Source organism: Hibiscus syriacus, unplaced genomic scaffold, assembly GCF_006381635.1.
Source record: "Hibiscus syriacus cultivar Baekdansim isolate YM2019G1 unplaced genomic scaffold, ASM638163v2 tig00112347_pilon, whole genome shotgun sequence".
NCBI classification, from domain to species: Eukaryota; Viridiplantae; Streptophyta; class Magnoliopsida; order Malvales; family Malvaceae; genus Hibiscus; species Hibiscus syriacus.
Window position 1 is genome coordinate 169,648 of NW_024063308.1, and position 18,245 is coordinate 187,892.

Genomic DNA, 18,245 nt, shown 5'->3' on the forward strand with positions numbered 1-18,245 from the left:
ATTTTGTACTGGTAATGAGATCTCTGACCTAAATGAATTAGTTGAGAAGAAAAAACTCATCCAACGATTGAAAAATGTAGAAGAGGTGATAAAATCTAGAGAGACGGTTGAGTTATTTTATGGGTTTGACGTCAAAGAGCTAAGTTTGGTCCCTGACCTAGTTCTCCCACCAAATTTCAAGGTTCCAGATTTCGAGAAGTATAATGGAACCACATGCCCTTCATCTCATATCACCATGTATTGTCGTCGCATGACTGGCTATGTGAAAAATGAAAAGTTACTGATCCACTATTTTCAAGACAGTTTATCTGGACCTGCTTTCAAATGGTATAATCAGCTAAAATGTACTCAAATACGTTCTTGTAAAGACTTAGCTCAAGCCTTTTTGGGCCAATACAAGCACATGACTGATATGGCCCCTGATTGAACAATGTTACAAAACATGAATATGAAGTGCAACGAGAATTTTCGACAATATTCACAACGATGGAGGGACGTTGCTTCTCAAGTGCATCCACCATTAACTGAAAGGGAATTCACTACTTTGTTCATCAATACATTAAAATCTCCCTATATTAATCTCATGATAGGAGCTACCACTAATAATTTCTCTGACATCGTCATGATTGGAGAAATGATCGAAATAGCTATCAAGAATGGAAAGATAAGAGGCTTTGACAGTAAAGCTGAGATCAATACAGTAAGGTCTTATTCAACTAATCATGAGACCAAATCTTATAGAATGACCCGAGAGAAAGCTCATATTGATGAAATTCCGATGACATATGAAAAACTATTCCCATTATTAGTTCAGCATAATCTTGTGACTCCAGTTCAGTCTAAACCAAAAAAACCTCCATTTCCTGAAGGGTATGAAGTTAATACAATATGTATCTACCACAAGGGAAGTACGGGGCATACTACTGAGAATTGTGGGGAATTAAAACGCAAGGTTCAGAATTTAATTGAATCAGGGGCATGGACCTTTTGAGGCATGATAGATAAATAAGTGGAAGTTCTTATCTACCACTGTAGTACCTTTCATTTTCAACATCTTGTTTGAACTTGTTTTTTATTCCTTTCTCCATCTTTTGTGCAATAAATAAATTTGTATTGCTTTTAAGGGTATGAGCATTAAATCATTTTTGTAATCTTGCAGTTCTTTGAATATCATCTGGATTAAAAACTCTGCATGATTAGAGTTATAATCTTTGACAAAATATCAAGATTGAAAACCAGAAAAACAAGGACCATTGACCTTACCTTAAAAGAAATACACCCAAACACTATCCTATTACAAATATGAGATAGCCTACTTCTATTGAAAGAAATTACAAAAAGGCTTGGTATTTATATATAGGAGCGTACAACATGGGGCATCGTTGATGGATTACATTACAAAACCGATTAGAATATTTTTCTATTGATGACATTCGATGATGAACATAATATTTACAAATAGGTAAATCTAGTTTAAGTCAGTTGCTTGGGAATTGAACTCTAACGAAGAGATTTTCTGACTTCCACCAAAACACTTAGACTATAACAGGTTCTTCTTAACGAGCTTAAGAAGTTTGAGCTGTATACTCATATTATTATTATATACAATAAAGCTTGAGTTATTCCCCTAAAACAATTGGTTAATCGCCCTGGTTTTATGGATAATATTCAGCTAGTCTGTTATGCTTGAGTTGTACCTCTAAAGCAATTGGTTAATCGCCCCGGCTTTATGGATAATATTCAGCTAACCCATTATATTATTATATGCAATAAAGTTGTCCCTCTAGAGCAATTGTTTAATAGCCCTGGCTTTATGGATAAGTTTCAATTAGCCTGATAAAGGTGATTAAATTATTATACACAATAAAGTTAAACTCAGCTAGCCAAAATGGAAAATGTGTTAAGAGATGGACTAAGGGAGTTGCGAAACACATGTTATAGTCAACTTCACACAAACACTCAGAAATTTCATTATTAGACCGATATTTTCGCACTACTTTGGTTAGATGAGTCTAAATGAAGGATTTCAGAGAATTGAAATGGAAGTATTCTAGAAAGTCTAGTAATTGGTAATCCTAGTTGCGTCATTTTGTACGCATCCGGTTAAAATACCAAGTCCTTAAAGTGAGGCATGTGACAAAGTTCACAAAGAGAGAGAGGAGTGACATCTTAAATAGATGTAACCATAGAAAATAGGAAAGCCATCCTGAAACCAAACCAAATTTTGATACTTGTCAAAGAGCTATAATTCTCAAACATTAAAGAATTGTTGATTATTTTGATATTCTTTGAATTCATGCTTATGATTTGATTCTATTGTAAACCTGAAAGGGGCAATACTTTGCAAAATTCTTTCATTTTTCAATAAAGAAAAGAGAAAAAAACATTTTCAAACAGGACAGTCTCAAATGAGAAAGGTCCTTGAAGCAAGTTGATGCTTATTCTACCTCTATCAAAAAAAAATAATGAGTCAGACCAGAATGATGAAGCATTCTTGAAAGCAAGTGATCCAAGAAGACAGAAAGCCTGGAGAATTGAACTTGTAGTGCTTTCTTGTGACATTATCAGCAATTCATCAAGAATGATTACCTTGTTCAACTAATTCGGGAAGAGTGGGATATATTGGAGCAGCAGAAGAGACAGTCGTTGTAGCAGTCATTGCAAGAAAATGCACCAACAAAAATCTTCTAGTTCATCCCGATGATGTTTATTTCTTCCAGTAAGGTTACACTGGATGCTACCGACAAAAAGGTCAAATTTGCCAAATCTACTCATCAATTGCTCCAACTGATCACTATTTAGTTCTTGCGCATCTGTTTTCAAAGGTATAACAAGACAGTAGAAGGCAACCTCTGCATCACTGATCTTAGTGAAAAGAGACAGGATATAGAAACCTAGAAGCATTCAAGTGGAACAACTTTATTCCTTCCAACCCATACCAAATTCCATTTTCGGCACTCATCAAGAACATACTTTTGGACACTCAAAGGAAAGTCATCATTTTGTTGTCAATGAAAAAACATCATGTATGGTGCGTGGAGGAAGTGGAATAAGAGGAAATATGTTCTCAATTGGCATATTATGAACATAGCCCCTTTTCAGTACAACAGCATGAAAATACTTCGAATCTACAAATTCTGACTCTACATCATATAAGTACCATGACATTTCAGTCCAAACACCAACTGAAGCAAGTACTACGTTTTCATAGTAGAAATAAGGAGGCCCAATAGCATCTTCTGGAAGTGTTCTTTGAGTTATCTGATCTGTTTGGGGTCATTGTATAATGGCTTCTTATCTTCAACCGGAAGAAGTGCGTCAGCAGCCTTAGCCATTTGAGCAGTACATATAAAATTTGTCAACTCATCAATTGATGAATCCTGACCACATCTCTCCATGGACATTGAAACCTCAGCCTCTGAGTACCTCCTTTTCTTCAAGTATAACAGTTTATTTTCCTCAGAAGAACAATCAATATCTGTGAAATCATCCTGAAAGATTGCTTCATAATCAGATGAGTAGTTATCAGAATCAACATGTTGCATGGATGCAAATTTTTGAAGAGCCTGTACCACTGTATATGTAGTCTTGCTATTGCATCAGATTACTGTTCACACAAATTGGTTTCTCCCACAGAAAAGTATATTTCAGAAATAGTCTTCACTGAAAGATGATAAGCCACTATGTTGGCCTGGAATGGATTACCAAGCGATTTATACAGCTCTGTCCGACTAGACTCCTCCATATCCAAAAAATGATCACATCATTCAGAAAAGACACATATCAGAAGGATTGAACACTTCATAAGTTTGTGACAACATGAAGATAATTCCTCCAGTTACTTGACAACTACTGTTTAGTGATACCAGAATGAGAGTATTCAAGTTAAACAGACGTTGAGAATGAACCATAAATACAATATTGAGGCATTTTGAAGGTTCCTTCAGACAGATCCATGTGGGGCATTTTGAAGGCTCGGATAAACAAAAAGTAGATGTTGGGGCATGCTGAAAGACTTTTTTTATCAGAATCAGGAATGTTGACGCATTTTGAATGCTTGTATTAGCAAATGTTGGGGCATGTTGAAGGCCCATATCAATCCTGTGTCAAGATCATTGTTTTTAGCAAATATTTCCAATGAGACAAAAAGATATGAAGAATGAAAATGGTGAAACAGAGACAGTCGAGCTGACTATACATAATTGCTTCGTTCATCAGGCAGTTACATTATGATCATGTTGTTGAACAAATATCTACTCAGCAAGTATGGTTTCAAATACCCAATCTTCTTAACCATGTGTCACATTACAGAGTGTTCTTTGTTAAGCTATATCATGGTTGCATGGATAAAGATGGTTCCCAGGTAGACCATTCGATCCAAAGTTCAGTTCTACAAGATCTCGGCTTTGAATTTTGCATTCTTTGTGTCAGTGACAATTGAAAATATTTCTTTGAGATTCATGGAAGTTAGTTTCAATCATACTATTGAGGTTACGAAGCTGTTTTTCACATCAGATTTTGTTTACTTGATGACATTGAATAAAAAGACTCGACTTACGTATATTGTTCTTTCTTGATGTTACTGGGGTTATAATTGCCAGCCAGGGTAAACTGAGTTTTCATCTATTTTGGTTTTATCATGTGCATTTCATCCCCAACAGCAAGAATTCCATGAACCCCCTTCCGTATATGGCTCCTATAGTTGATGTGTTTTTACTTCCTACAATGCTCAGTTATAGAAGAAAACATGATCGGTATCACACTTGCCCTTACTCGAGATGATATCAAGATCAGTTGGTATCTCCTATTCAATTCGGCACTAGCATATTTTGTGAATTTGACCAATTTTTTGGTCATGAAACACACCAACATCTCACTTGTATTCCCATTGATTTTTGTTCTCAAGTAATCTTGTGACGTCATACAAAAACTTTGAACACTATGCAAAGAGCTTCATTGACCAGAAATCCGGGCAGAAGCCACAGGAAAGGATGAATGTATTATCAAATGTTTTATGAACCAGTGATTATGGTGTTGAACCAATGTTGCGATCATATGGTTTCCATTTATTGATCCAAGATGAAGTATGTCTTCTTCAACCCCAAGATTAGAAGTGAGATATGATGAAGATTTCTTTCCACAGAAGGAGAGCTGAAATTTTAACAACAAGAAACTAGTGGAGCCAACTAAGGTTGAACGACAGGTTGTTGTTAAGCATCTCGACATGATATGGTCCAAGTTGCCTTATTCGAGATCTGATTATATGTGGAGACATGAAAGGAATTAGAATAAATCTTCCTTGTGATGTGTTTCAAGAGTCAAAACAAAATAGACGCTGATCTCCTAATTAATTTCTGCTGAGTTTAGCATATCTACATCTATATTGTTCAAAGATGATATATTCTCTTTTCAAATATGAAAGCTTTATTGGATTTCTACACAAGTCCGGATGAAGAAAGCCGATGCTATCAAGACAAAATGGGGCATCAAAGTCATAGTTCTGATTACAGCAAGAGTTCCATAAAAGAAACATTTCTTCTGAGACTTTCATGAAGCAAAGAAGACACGAAGATACAAGTTGATTAAATGGTTCTTCAGAAATGAAAGCTTGATAGCATAAGTTGCTACACTCCAGAGGTAACCCTGGAAATAAATGATGAAGTGAAGGAAGACCAAGTTCATCATTTTGAAATCAAATGAAGATTGCATCAACATTCATGCATTCATAAGAACATCATTTGCATAATAGACAATGCATTACATTGATACATTTGATTGCATTCAAACATAAGGTTTTTTCATATTTTCGTATGAAAAAGAAGATTCATGATGAAAAGCACCTTACAAGAAGAAGGTAGAATTCAAAACCTCAAATACAGGAATCATGCAAACATCTGAAGAATAGATGGACGCAATCCACAAGAATGAGCATTATCTTGAGATTGGGGCATGTTACCCAATCAACAAGTTATTTTGAAAAATAATGAGAAAACGATTTCCATAGTTTCTCATTCAATCTTTTCTAAAAATGAAATTGTTGAATAGTAAGAAAATGATTTTCATAGTTTCTTACTTAGTAAGCTATTTCCCACATCCATAAGACCTGCAGTGCCGGATGTTCTCGAAACATAAATTTATCTCACTTAAGATTGTTTTTCTTAAAACAAAATTTGTCTCGTTTGAGACAGTTTCACTCGAAACAGAACTTTATCTCACTTGAGATTGGTTTTCTTAAAACAAAATTTGTCTTGCTTGAGACAGTTTCACTCGAAACATAATTTTATCTCACTTGAGATTGTTTTTCTTAAAACAAAATTTATCTCGCTTGAAACAGATTCACTCGAAACAGAAGTTTATCTCACTTGAGATTGTTTTTCTTAAAACAAGATTCGTCTCACTTGAGACAGTTTCACTAGAAACAAAAATTTCCATAACTCGATGGATCAACATTTCCATCCTACTCAAAAGAAGTCAAATGAAAAAAAAATCGTCTTTGCTCTATTCTTGTTAACACAAAAATGAGCAAAGAGGGGCAGCTGTAAACACTAATTTTTCATTTTACTTAAATTATTATTTTAAAATTACTATTATTATTATTACTAAATATTATTATTATTATAATAATAATTATTATTATAAATATTATTATATTATTATTAATAAATAATTACAAATACAGAAGGCCCAAATATCAAACCCAGAGCCCAATAAACCCTAAACCCATTTACAAACCTGACCCTTTTACAACATAGGCCCGATTCAATCCAGAATCGACCCAAACCAAATGGAAACCCTAAACTTATTTAGTGTTTCTACTAGGGTTTCTAACCCTAGCGCCGCCGTCGCCTTATCAACTATCCAGCTGCTGCCGACGCCTCCAATGCCAAGTGACCCAACCAGTAACTGCCAACGCCGCTACCGACGCTCCACCAGTGCCACGCCCTCGCCAGAAGCCTCCAGAAGCTCCCCAACGATGGGTCAGCCGTCCACTTCGCTTCTCTATGGTGAGTCACCAACATAGCTTTGGTGACTCACCGAAGTTTCCCCCTTTGGATTGGTCCGAGAGCCATACCGTCGATGGCTATAAAAGCCATCGACCACACCTGCAACAAAAAAAATAGCGAGCAAGAACAAAAAACAGAGGGGAACAACCAACAACGAGGAGACACAACAACAAGGAACACATCTCAACAGCAACCAAGACAAAAAAACCGAGACAAAGGAGAGAAGAGAGTCACCGAGAGGACTACACATTATCGGAGCCTCCAAACCTCCGTGGAACCAGCGAAAACCGAGGTAAAACCTTCGATTTTGTTTAGATCTACAGATTTAAAGGGGTTTTTAGTACTAAAAGTACTTATATTCGGGTTCAAGAAAAAAGGGGGGAATTTTGGTGTAAAAATTTCATTTCCAACCACCGCGGATGGTGGCCGGCGGGGGCTGTCGGCGTCGAAGTAAGGCGGTCGGCCGGTGACCGGGCTCTTTCCGGCCAAAGATTTCTAGAGAGAGGCGGGAGAGTTTTTTTTCTCTTAGTTAGAGAGAAAATTGAAAGGAGAGAAATGAGAGTAAATGGCCCTTGGGGCCGGTTTTAAGGGGTATAAATACCCTCACCAAAACGACGTCGTTTTGGTGAGGGATACCCATTTAATTTCACGCATAGGTTAAACCCCGTCCGTGACCCTTCAGGTTTTGTAACATTCCATTTTAGTCACTGGAAATCGAATTCTAAACTTTTAATTTGGTCTCGTAAGTTTATTTTATTATAATTTAGTCATTTCTAGTATAATTATATATTTAGGTTAAATGCCTTATTTAGTCCTTTACAAAATTTTATAATTTATATTTTAACCCAAATTAATTAAATAGGGCTAAATTACATTATTAGCACTTAGATTTTTTATTTATTCGAGTTAAGGCCTTTAACTTTGATAAATTTTATTTTAATAATTGTTTAATAATTAAGGGTTAATTACACTATTAGTAATTGTATTTTTTATAATATTACGAACTAGGACCTTTAATTTTAATATTTTATATTTTAATCATATTATTTTAATTTTATGTGTTTTAGTCACTATTTAATTGCAATTTAATTTGTATTATTATCATTTCAATTTCAATGTTTAATTTAGTACTTTGATTATTATTTTTTTATTATTTTAATATATATTATTTAATTAATTTTGTAAATTAATAATATTTATTTATTTTTCAATATTAAGAAAGGGCAATCTTAAAGCAACTAGATGTCCATTTTCTGATATTTTTAAATAAATAAATATCTTATTTTTTTTAAAATTATATATAATAATCTATATTTTTTTAATTAATTATTTTTATATAAATGTTTTATTAATATTTATTTACTTTTTTATATAAAAAAACTGTCTTAAGACACCTAGAAGTCCTTTTCTGATATTTCCAAGTAAATAAATATCTTATTTATAAATATATATATATATATACATATATCTTAATATATTTTTCTTAAAATTATAAATTTGAAATAAACAGGATTATAAATTAAATATATCTTTGAATTTTTAAAATTTCCAATAATAGAAATAATTTATAATTAATAAGTACCAATTTTGGGGCGTTGTGGGGGTGATAATCCTTCCCCAAACGTAATCGACCACGAATCCTTTTTATTATTAAAAAGAACGAATCTTTGGTTAAAAAGCATATCAGTTTATCTTTTAACTGATGTTTTCTTAAAAACTCTTTTAAAAGATAATTTTTAGGACCAACTGTATAATTATATCAAATTTTTTAAAATCAAATTGATAAAATATATAAGTAACAAGGACCAACTGTATAATTATATCAAATTTTTTAACCATCACATCACCTTACCAATTAAATATTAACAGGGAATAACTTGAATACAATACTTAAATAATTAAGTGATTTGATTGAAAAAAATTTAAGATCGACAATCAAAATGAAAATGGACAATAATTAAGTGATGATGAATAGTTTACCCAAAAAAATTCATGACGTTTAAAATAGTTGTTGAAGTCAAGGTAATAATGTAAGAAAGGGTAAATTATATAAATGGTCACTTATGTTTGAATAATTTTTTATTTTTCCTACTATTGTTTTAAAACTAACAATTTGGTCATTAATATTATCGATTTATAATAAATCGATCACTCGTTGTTAACAACCGTTATTGAGGGTGACAAAATGCCGGTGTGGCACGTTAATTGGCTGACCTGAAGACCTTTTTTGTATAAGCCACATCAAACTTCAGTCAATATTATTCTACCACCCCAGTAACAACTGCTAACGGTGAGTGACTAATTTATAATAAAATCGATAATGTTAACAATCATATCGTTAGTTTTGAAACATCAGTGGGAAAAGAGAAACTTACTCAAATATCAATCTATTTATGTAAGTTACCCTTTAAGAAAACATATGAACAACAACATAGCAAATCATTCATTGTATGCAAGTTAATTAAGAGCGGAAGATGAAAGCAAAACCGTTGGTGGAAGTCTTGCATTACCAAAGAATAAATTTCCCAGTGTCAAATAGTTGTTAACACCGGGACAAAAACAATGATCACCACCTGCTTTACACAGGAATTATAAAACCTGTAGATTCTATTTGTCTATGTTCCTATTTTTCTTTATACAATGCTTCTAACAGGGCAGTGAGTTCTTTTGGAGTTGCTTCAATGGTAAATTATGAAAAGAGTAGTAACATGTAGTTCGCTAACACTATTCATAAACAAAGAAAAAAAGGGCGATGAGATGAGGTATATCCGCTTCATGAATTCCTAACCTCAATGTGTTGAGGCAGATAACTTCCCCGGAAGCTGCTTATCTTGCTGCTTTTTCAAATGGTTCTGAGCAGCCACATTGACAATCTTGACAAAGAAGTTCATAAGCATAATCCACACGACGGTGTTCCAGATCGAAGAAAAAGAGAAATCCCACTTCCCCTGCAAAACATTTTGCAGTTACAGAGTTCATTTAGAAGGATTTGTTTCTAGAGCGGGTGATAATTTAAATTCAGGCAAAAATAGAAACATTTTTTTGTACCAACTCAAGGAGTACCTTCATATTTGAAGGGATTGGATGTGGGGAAGCCAAGTACTCTTCCTTGACTGCATGAAGTTTTGCAGTGAGTGTGGGAAAGTAAGAGTCGAAACCAGGTATGAGGCTGCTGAGCAGCCAGATCAATTCATTCTCTATCCATTCCAGGAGTTGATTATTACAGACAGAGATGATGAACACCGTCTGCAGTGAAGGAATCAAATACATACATGTAAGACGTAGAAGTTTCCCTGTGTCTGATAGTAGTCAACTCCAACTGAATAATTCTACAGTGGATATGTTTCCATGAAAACCATAATAAAAAATTTAAACAATTGAAGTATTACAAGAGCTTCATTTCAGGGGGTAGAAACAACTTGATTCGGTATAAAAGATAACAGGGAACTGATGCTCTTCTTGTATGGTAAAACACAAAGAAATCATCAGCGACCTGTATGTGAGTTTTAATAATCGCCTTCCCAATCAATGTTGCTAGAAAGAACTCCCAAAATGGAATACCAAATTGTCCACACATGATGCCGGCAAGGTCAAATAAAGGATTTGGGACTGAAACAGGGTTCAGTCCATCAGCAGGTTTACATGATAAAATCTATCAGCAATGGCATAAATAGCATTTATAAACTGTGGCGAACTTTTATGATCTTAAGTGAAAACTAACAAGACTTACTCTTCAAATGCTTTTCAAGTTTCTCCAATATACTCTCACAACATAATACCACACTTCATAATTGACTTGTTAAAATTTTTACATCAAGTTTACATTATCAACAAAATTTTATAGGTTGAGAAAACTTTTACCAGGACGGTTATTTGTCATAAAGTAGGATACTACCCTGGAGAAAATGTATCCAGAGATTGATGTTTTTAGGCAAAACTATGGGTGTGGGTGTACATTTGCTTTTTCTCATGCATGTGAAGACAGAAAACAGAGATAACAGAGATAAAAGAAGCTGCAGTAAAAACAAATGTCTAAAGCAGAATCAATATTTTGCTTTGTTCAAAACGTAGGGATATGAAATGAAAAAGGTGAATTACAACTAACCGAGGCAAGCACTAAAATGGTGAAGAAGTTCATGTGTTTGGAGTGGGATAACAACCAGAGCTTGATCTGGTTCAAGCGAGTAGCTATGATTCCAGTATTCTCACTTGAGGAAACATCCAATTCTTCCATGACGTTAAAATTGCTGCCTGATAGACTGGCTGCATAGAGAAGTAGGTCGATATAAGCTGGATAATTTAACGGTATGGACAAGTAGAAATTTAAATAGAAATAACAATAGTCATTAGACAACCAACATTTAGACAAAGAACAGAGAAGGATTTTAACTTCATAATCACCTATCAATGAGGAATCAAACGTTAATAAGGGAACTAAATTACAAACTCAAGCGAACTAGATCAACAAACAACATTTAAAAAATTGAAGTTACGGACTAAAACAAAAATTTAAACAATAAATCCAATTTTCATGAGGGTTGCAGAAACAAAGCGTCTGGCTTCATCTTGGAATAGAAGGTCTCAAGGAACTCCTTTGCATATTGCAATGTTAAACCCAACCGTTATCAAACACATCAAATTCAATGCTAAAAGGATGGGGCCTCTTCAAGAAATGCTCTCCCAGCCTACCATAAATAAATTCTTCTAGCAAATCTTGTTATTGTAATAGAATAATAAAGTAAAAAGACAATGCTCTTACCTGCTCTTGAGATGAAGTAAGGAGGAAGCTCTCCAATTGCAGTCCCAAGACCCCATAAGATAGCTTCCATCTGCACCTGTGGCAATATGCTGCTAATGGGAACCCCTGACCCATGTGATGATGAAAACAATGGAGGCCTGAAATCACTGCAGGATTTGTCTAGCCATGAAGAACCTCTCTTCAATTGTATCGTATCATAAGGAGCACTTTTCAGGTCTATTCGTCCACATTGCATTGCTTTTATTGTAAAGAAAGTAATATGAGGACCCAAATAAAGAACAAAAGTGTGCAGACCAGATCCTGGGATACCGAAGGTTAAGTAAGTTAAAATCTGATCAAGGAAAATTTCTCCTGGTGTCCCAAAACTTACAAGAAAAATTAAAAGTAGAATGAAAGTATAATCAGATCAAATTCAAGAAAATTTCCTTGGCACAAAAGTGGACATAGCAGAAAGCATACAAATAGATATCCTCTCTTTCATCACAATAGAAATTTGAAAACAAATGGGTAGACCATACACGTCAAGTTTAGAAATAATCATTCAAGTTATTCCTAATGCTTAAAATTTAAATTAGTCCAGTTTATTTGATAAGTACAGATCAAGAAAACCCAAACCAATTTATTTTTAAAAAAAAAGAAAGAAAAGGCAGCAATTAATAGAAAGAAACACGTCTAAAAGATAAGACCTATCTTTCAATGCAGAAGAAATTGCATATTTCCATAAATATCATTTCACATCTGATATGTCAGGCATTGTTCTGAAGTGTTTAAACAGTCTACATCATACCAGTGAATTGTAACAGCAACAGAAAATCATGAATTCATTCTAATCATGCTTTATTCATCAAGCATACTCCAGACATCATAAAAGATCTTCATGAAATCAATATTCTTACCAAGACCAATTGAAGATGCAACACCAAGTGCAATCCACCATAATCCAAACTGAATATACTGAGAAACTTCCTCAACATGCTGCGAAAAAAATAATCAAGACAACAAATGTTAATTACTGTTTCCATTAATCTGATCATGATAAGTGATGAAAACTACTAATGAAACAGAAACTATTTCAACTAAACAATGTGCAAAAACTCATCATAATCACCATAAAAGTAAAAAGGTACAAATGTATATTTCATTACAAGGAAATAAGAAGCAGCACAACCCATCCACCACCATCACCCTCTCTCTCCCCACCACAACAGACACACAAGAGAAGAAGAAGAAGAAGAAGAAGACCAGGGAAATATATTAATAATGCCACTTGCATCTCTCAAAGGCACGGTTAAATGGAGCAGATAGTGCACAACTATCACAAATTCTGAACAAGTAAAAGACCTCAACTACATATAGATGCATGCTGTACATCAAAATAAAACCATGAGAAATACACATGAAAATACTAGGATAACCTACATAGTATTAACTTTTCATGAGGGCCCTCAGTGGTCAAGAGAAAAATTCCAAGAGCTGCTATTAGGGTGATTAAAAACATAAGCCAGCTTCCCTTTGCAAAAAGATAAAATATTGATTGCTTGAAATATTCAAAGATAGCCAGAATCAAAAGCCTTTACGTTTTGAAAGGCTGTGTTGTCAATGTCAATTTCTCTAATTCTTGTCTCTGTCTCTTTTGAAGATCTGCAAAATTTAACAAGTCTATCGGCTATGGATCAGGAAGAACTCCATGACTCAAGATTCTCTCTTTATACAGCATGTGCACATAAAGCTAAAATAATTTAGCATGCCTTCATGAAAGAAGCTAATATATCCACGTCTAATTCATTTAAGAAGGATAACAAAGAAATTATGACAAAAAAAAAAGTTCGCGATAGAATTTTACTTCCTCATGTAATAGGGAGCTCCATGTTAATAACCAAATCAATTCTTAGAAAATATACTAAATTACCATCATTGATAATAGTTAAAAGCATTGCCCATAAGTTATTATTTCAATTTCCAGAGTAGTCAGAGGATTTAAAGGATTGGAATCAAGAAAAGTGAGTTAAATGCACTTATAGTGGTGTTCAATTATTTGAAACAGAACTCCCAAAGAACTTATTAGACAGTATTCAGATGAAGAATATAAGAAAAACAAAGCATGAATAATTTCAACAAGGCAGGAGGAATTTTGACCTATCTTATGGAAAGAGGTTAACATATCTCATACTTTGGCAGAAGCCAAATGGCTAAGCACAGCATTAAGAAACTAGTTGCGATTTTTCCAACCTCAATTACAACACAAAGGTAGAGGTTCAACCCAGAAAGAAAATGTATGCACATGCATGCACACTTCCATCTTTTTTCTGCACACAATAAAGTGAGTTCTAAGTACCTACACGACTTTGACATAATTTCCAAGCACCAACCCTAATAAATCTGTACTTATTTTACGTCTATTTTCGTTTCCCATAATGTTGCTGAAAAGTCCAAATCCATATAACATCAAAACTACCAAAAGCAATCGTTGCAGAAATAAACCATCCCTCAAGAAGGAAACATTTTTTACTACAAAGTCACTAAGCAGTTTCCATAAGATAAACCCTTAGTTCTCAGCTAAATAAACATTGAACAAAGATTGAATCTTCATCAAATTGACATCATCTCATAACCATAAAAACTTAAAACAAAGTAAACAATTTCATTTTTCTTTATGCGGCTTTTCCAGAATATGGAAAAGCAACCTTTCATATATTCAACTCACATTGATCTTTCAAATAATCAACCAAACAATTTTTAGAAGTACTCAATTTAATCAAGTATTGATTTTTACAACAATTCCATCCTAATTAATCTAATTAATAAACTAGAAAAATAATAAATGACAAGAGATACAGAAAAACCAAACAATAACACGATTCAAGTTCTTAAATAAAATTATATGAGGAGAAAAAACCCCAATTACAAAAAAAGGGAAATAATAACAAAAAATTCAAAATTTCAGGAGAGAAAAAAAATGCCTTCGATCGTCTTACGCATCCGTTGAGAAGAAGTCCCGCGTTTGCTTGACCCCATCTCTGAACTTACAAACTACAATTAAATTGATTTACTTATTCCGCTTTGGGGCCAGGAATCAGACGGGCATAATCGAACTGATTGAAAAGGAATCAATTTTTTTCCTCTTTCCAATCACGAATAAAATAATAGCAAAGAATTTTGTTTGTTATTTGGATTAAAATTGAGATTTAGAGAAGAAGAAATCAAGAGCGGGAGAGAGTAATTTTTGCGTTAAGATCTCCACTTTTCCTACTTTTAGCTTATTTCGCGCGCAATATCAATAATTAAACAAAAATATTAATTTTAATAACATTTAGGGTAAACTACTAATTTAGTCATCCAATTATTCTTGTAGTTCTCAATGGCGAATGCAGGGTTTGCCCAAGATGGGCACGTGTCCGTCTTGAAATTTGAATTTCTTTATGTTAGTAATTCATTTTACTAAGAGTGCTCACTTTAAAATTTTATTTGTGTTTACTCCATGCGAAAATTTTATGTTATTACTATATATGTATTTACTCTTAAAAATATTTCTAGATCCGCCACTGGTAATTTCAATTTGGTTGGCTGACTAATTTTATTTTCAAAATCATAGCTAAATTTACGTTTTCGTTCGGTTTGTCACCAACTATTAAAAAAATAAACTGTGATGTTGACGTGTCAATATAAGTTAATATCACATCGTCATTGAATTTGATTTTTTTTCAACAACAGGTGACCAAAACGTAATTTTAAATATGATTTTTACAACAACAAAAATTGAGTGACCAAAACTGAACTGCAAGAATAATTTGACAACTGAATATAAATATATAGTTTAACCTTATATTATAATATTTCTGTATGACCAAAAAACAAGTTATATATTTTTATATATCTTAATTTGTAATTTTCGACTAAAGTTTTAGTATTATATTATGAAATTTTATATAAATTTAGGTATGCAGAAAATCTTCATCAGAAGAGTTATTTATCAAAGTCATGTTTATGATACTTATCGATCCAGATTAATCAGAGTAAAATCTTAGAGAATCAGGATGACAACTCAAAAAAAATAATATATATATATATATATATATATAGTTTTTAACCATTTGACAATGAACATTCAATCACCCTTGTAGTTGTTAGTGCTCAAAGTCGTAACCTCTAGAAACAATAACAATTCATTTAACCACAGAGTTAAGTTGATTCGTGCAGTTTTTGACACATTAAATTTTTTATAAATTGTGACATTATTGTTTTTGTATTATGTTCGTGTTATATTTGTATCTTGGTGTTTTTATTGTATCTTAATTCAATAGTATATATAGATTCACTTAATTAAATATTGTATCATTCTATTATACATTCAAACAATTGATTTATTAAACCAAAAAAAAAAACAATTGATTTAAATATTATATTCTAAATTTGAATCAATCTTTTCGGTTAGTTATTTATTTTATTGTTGATATCAATCTTGAAATTTTATTTGTACTCACCCTCAAACCTAAATTATTTTAGGTTAATTACCTATTTTGTTGATAGTGTCCACCTTGAAATTTTATTTGTGGCCGTTCCATTCAAAAAAAATTATGTCGTTAATATATACGTGTCCACCTTCAAAAATATTTTTAGATACACCAATAATAACGAGGATATATTAAGAATTTCCTATGACCAAAAAGGATTATGCTTGACCTTTCTTACAAATAGGAGGATAACTTTCTTTCGTGTTGACAATTTAAAAGATTATTTTTCCACGACAGTAAGTGATTATAGTAATTAAAAGAAATATTTTTTTAAGATCATAAGTTCGAATAATTATATCTATAGAGTATATATAATCGCAAGTTTAATTAAGGTTATACGGATTCTTCTAACCTCCTCTTATTAATCAAATCTCAAAGGTCTTATTAATAATTTAAATGATCCATAATAATTTTGTGTCTTAGAATGTACTCTCAACCATCTTATAATCGTTGGTGCTCGAACTCATGATCTCTAAAAACAATAACGATTCATTTACCTATTGAGATAAGTTGGTTGGTGCAAGTAAAATAAATCTCTAAAACTATGATCCTTCATATATTGATCTGATCCTATTATCCTTTAACATTTAATATCTAGAAAAAAAAGTGAAGGAATAACTAAAAAACTCGATATAATCCAACCATACAACTAACAATAAGATATTAAACAGAGATCATTTAATAACAATATAAACATAACAACCTTATAATAAACATAATAATAACAATAATAGTACATGCAAACAACATTAAGGGCCAGTTTGGTATATTCTCACTTTTATTTTGGTCATTAAAGTTTAAAAATTTTTAATTTAATTACTTAACTTTTAAATTGTTCATGTTTTAATCACTCTAATTTCTTTTATTAATAATTGTTTGGCGTGACTTTTGTCCCTATAGTAGACCCAATATATCATATTCACTCCTATCATATTTTAGCATCAATTTAGTCTGTCACACCCCAATTTAGGGGCTAGATTTTATTAACTTAAAATATTGAATTAAAGTCGTAACAAAGGAAATGTTGGGGATTAAAATGCTTGATTTTAAAGTATGATGGTTGTTGTGCAAGCTTGATGATAGTTGAGGGATCCAACCCTAAATTTGTTCATCTTTTGTCAACTAAAATAAAACAACCCCCAGTGAAACACCAAGCCAAGCTCTTTACCTTTCACCCATCACCGCTACCTTCGATCCACCTTCGTTTGACCGTCGTGGTTGTCACCGCCACCACCGTCGTGTTCACCAGTGACATACGAACGAAACCTGAATGCCACATCGTTGATAAATGTCGCCATTTGCAGTGGAGAACGATTTAAAGTAGCGTCGAAAGAAAACAAAACTTCCACCGCTGAAAGTCGTCGATTCCACCACCTCTGTGGCCCGAGCACGACATCGCCTGCATCATTGAACTCAGCATACAATTTCGGTCGAGACCCAATCAATGGATCGCTCCATTGTCGTCATTTTGTTTTTCCGACGTTGAGTGAGCATTTTCGATCCTTGCTCATTCATTTTAATTGAGTTTGGTTTGATTGTGTTTTGATTTTTGAGCTGATTTGGAATTGTTTTGGTGTGAGAATGATCGTGGAGCAATCGGCCTACCACCCCGAGCCCGTTGTCGCCGTCACGCACCGTCGTACACGCGTTGGGCTCTTCCCCTCCAAGGAAATCTTCTAGAATTGGTTCGGGTGGATCGAACCGGCTTGACCAGATCCGAATCAAGTCTTCTCGACTTAAATTGGTCTGACCGTTAACTTTGACCCGAAAAGTCAAATTCTTCGAAAAGTCATATTTTTTTGTTTTTTGACATCCTAACTCCGAATCCGAAGTCCGTTTCGCCAAATTCCAACCCGGTAAGCTATTTTTCATCATTTTACCTTTTGATTCGATCCGTTTTTCGTAATTAAGCCCCGTTTTTTATGTAATTTCTATTTATATGTATCTGAGATATTATTAGACGTTTGATTC

General features: G+C 33.3%; 1 protein-coding gene across 1 annotated transcript; it reads right to left on the minus strand.

Moving 5' to 3' along the window:
- Positions 1–9,499: 9,499 nt before the first annotated feature.
- On the minus strand, positions 9,500–17,572 carry LOC120178343 (vacuole membrane protein KMS1-like). Its single transcript, XM_039184212.1, has 6 exons — positions 17,474–17,572; positions 12,660–12,738; positions 11,764–12,063; positions 11,110–11,267; positions 10,068–10,250; positions 9,500–9,952 (listed from the first exon to the last, which is right to left on the minus strand). Exons 1-6 carry the CDS (start codon positions 17,570–17,572, stop codon positions 9,794–9,796), a joined length of 978 nt encoding a protein of 325 aa, XP_039040143.1. The 3' UTR covers positions 9,500–9,793.
- Positions 17,573–18,245: the final 673 nt, after the last annotated feature.

Bases quoted from the DNA above. Each gene is read 5' to 3' on its own strand.
- LOC120178343 (XM_039184212.1), bottom strand. From the start codon at position 17,572: ATGGCGACATTTATCAACGATGTGGCATTCAGGTTTCGTTCGTATGTC. The intron at 12,064-12,659 runs GTAAGAATATTG...TCGGTATCCCAG, and splicing joins TGCATCTTCAATTGGTCTTG to GATCTGGTCTGCACACTTTT. The intron at 9,953-10,067 runs GTACTCCTTGAG...AATGTTTTGCAG, and splicing joins CAATCCCTTCAAATATGAAG to GGGAAGTGGGATTTCTCTTT.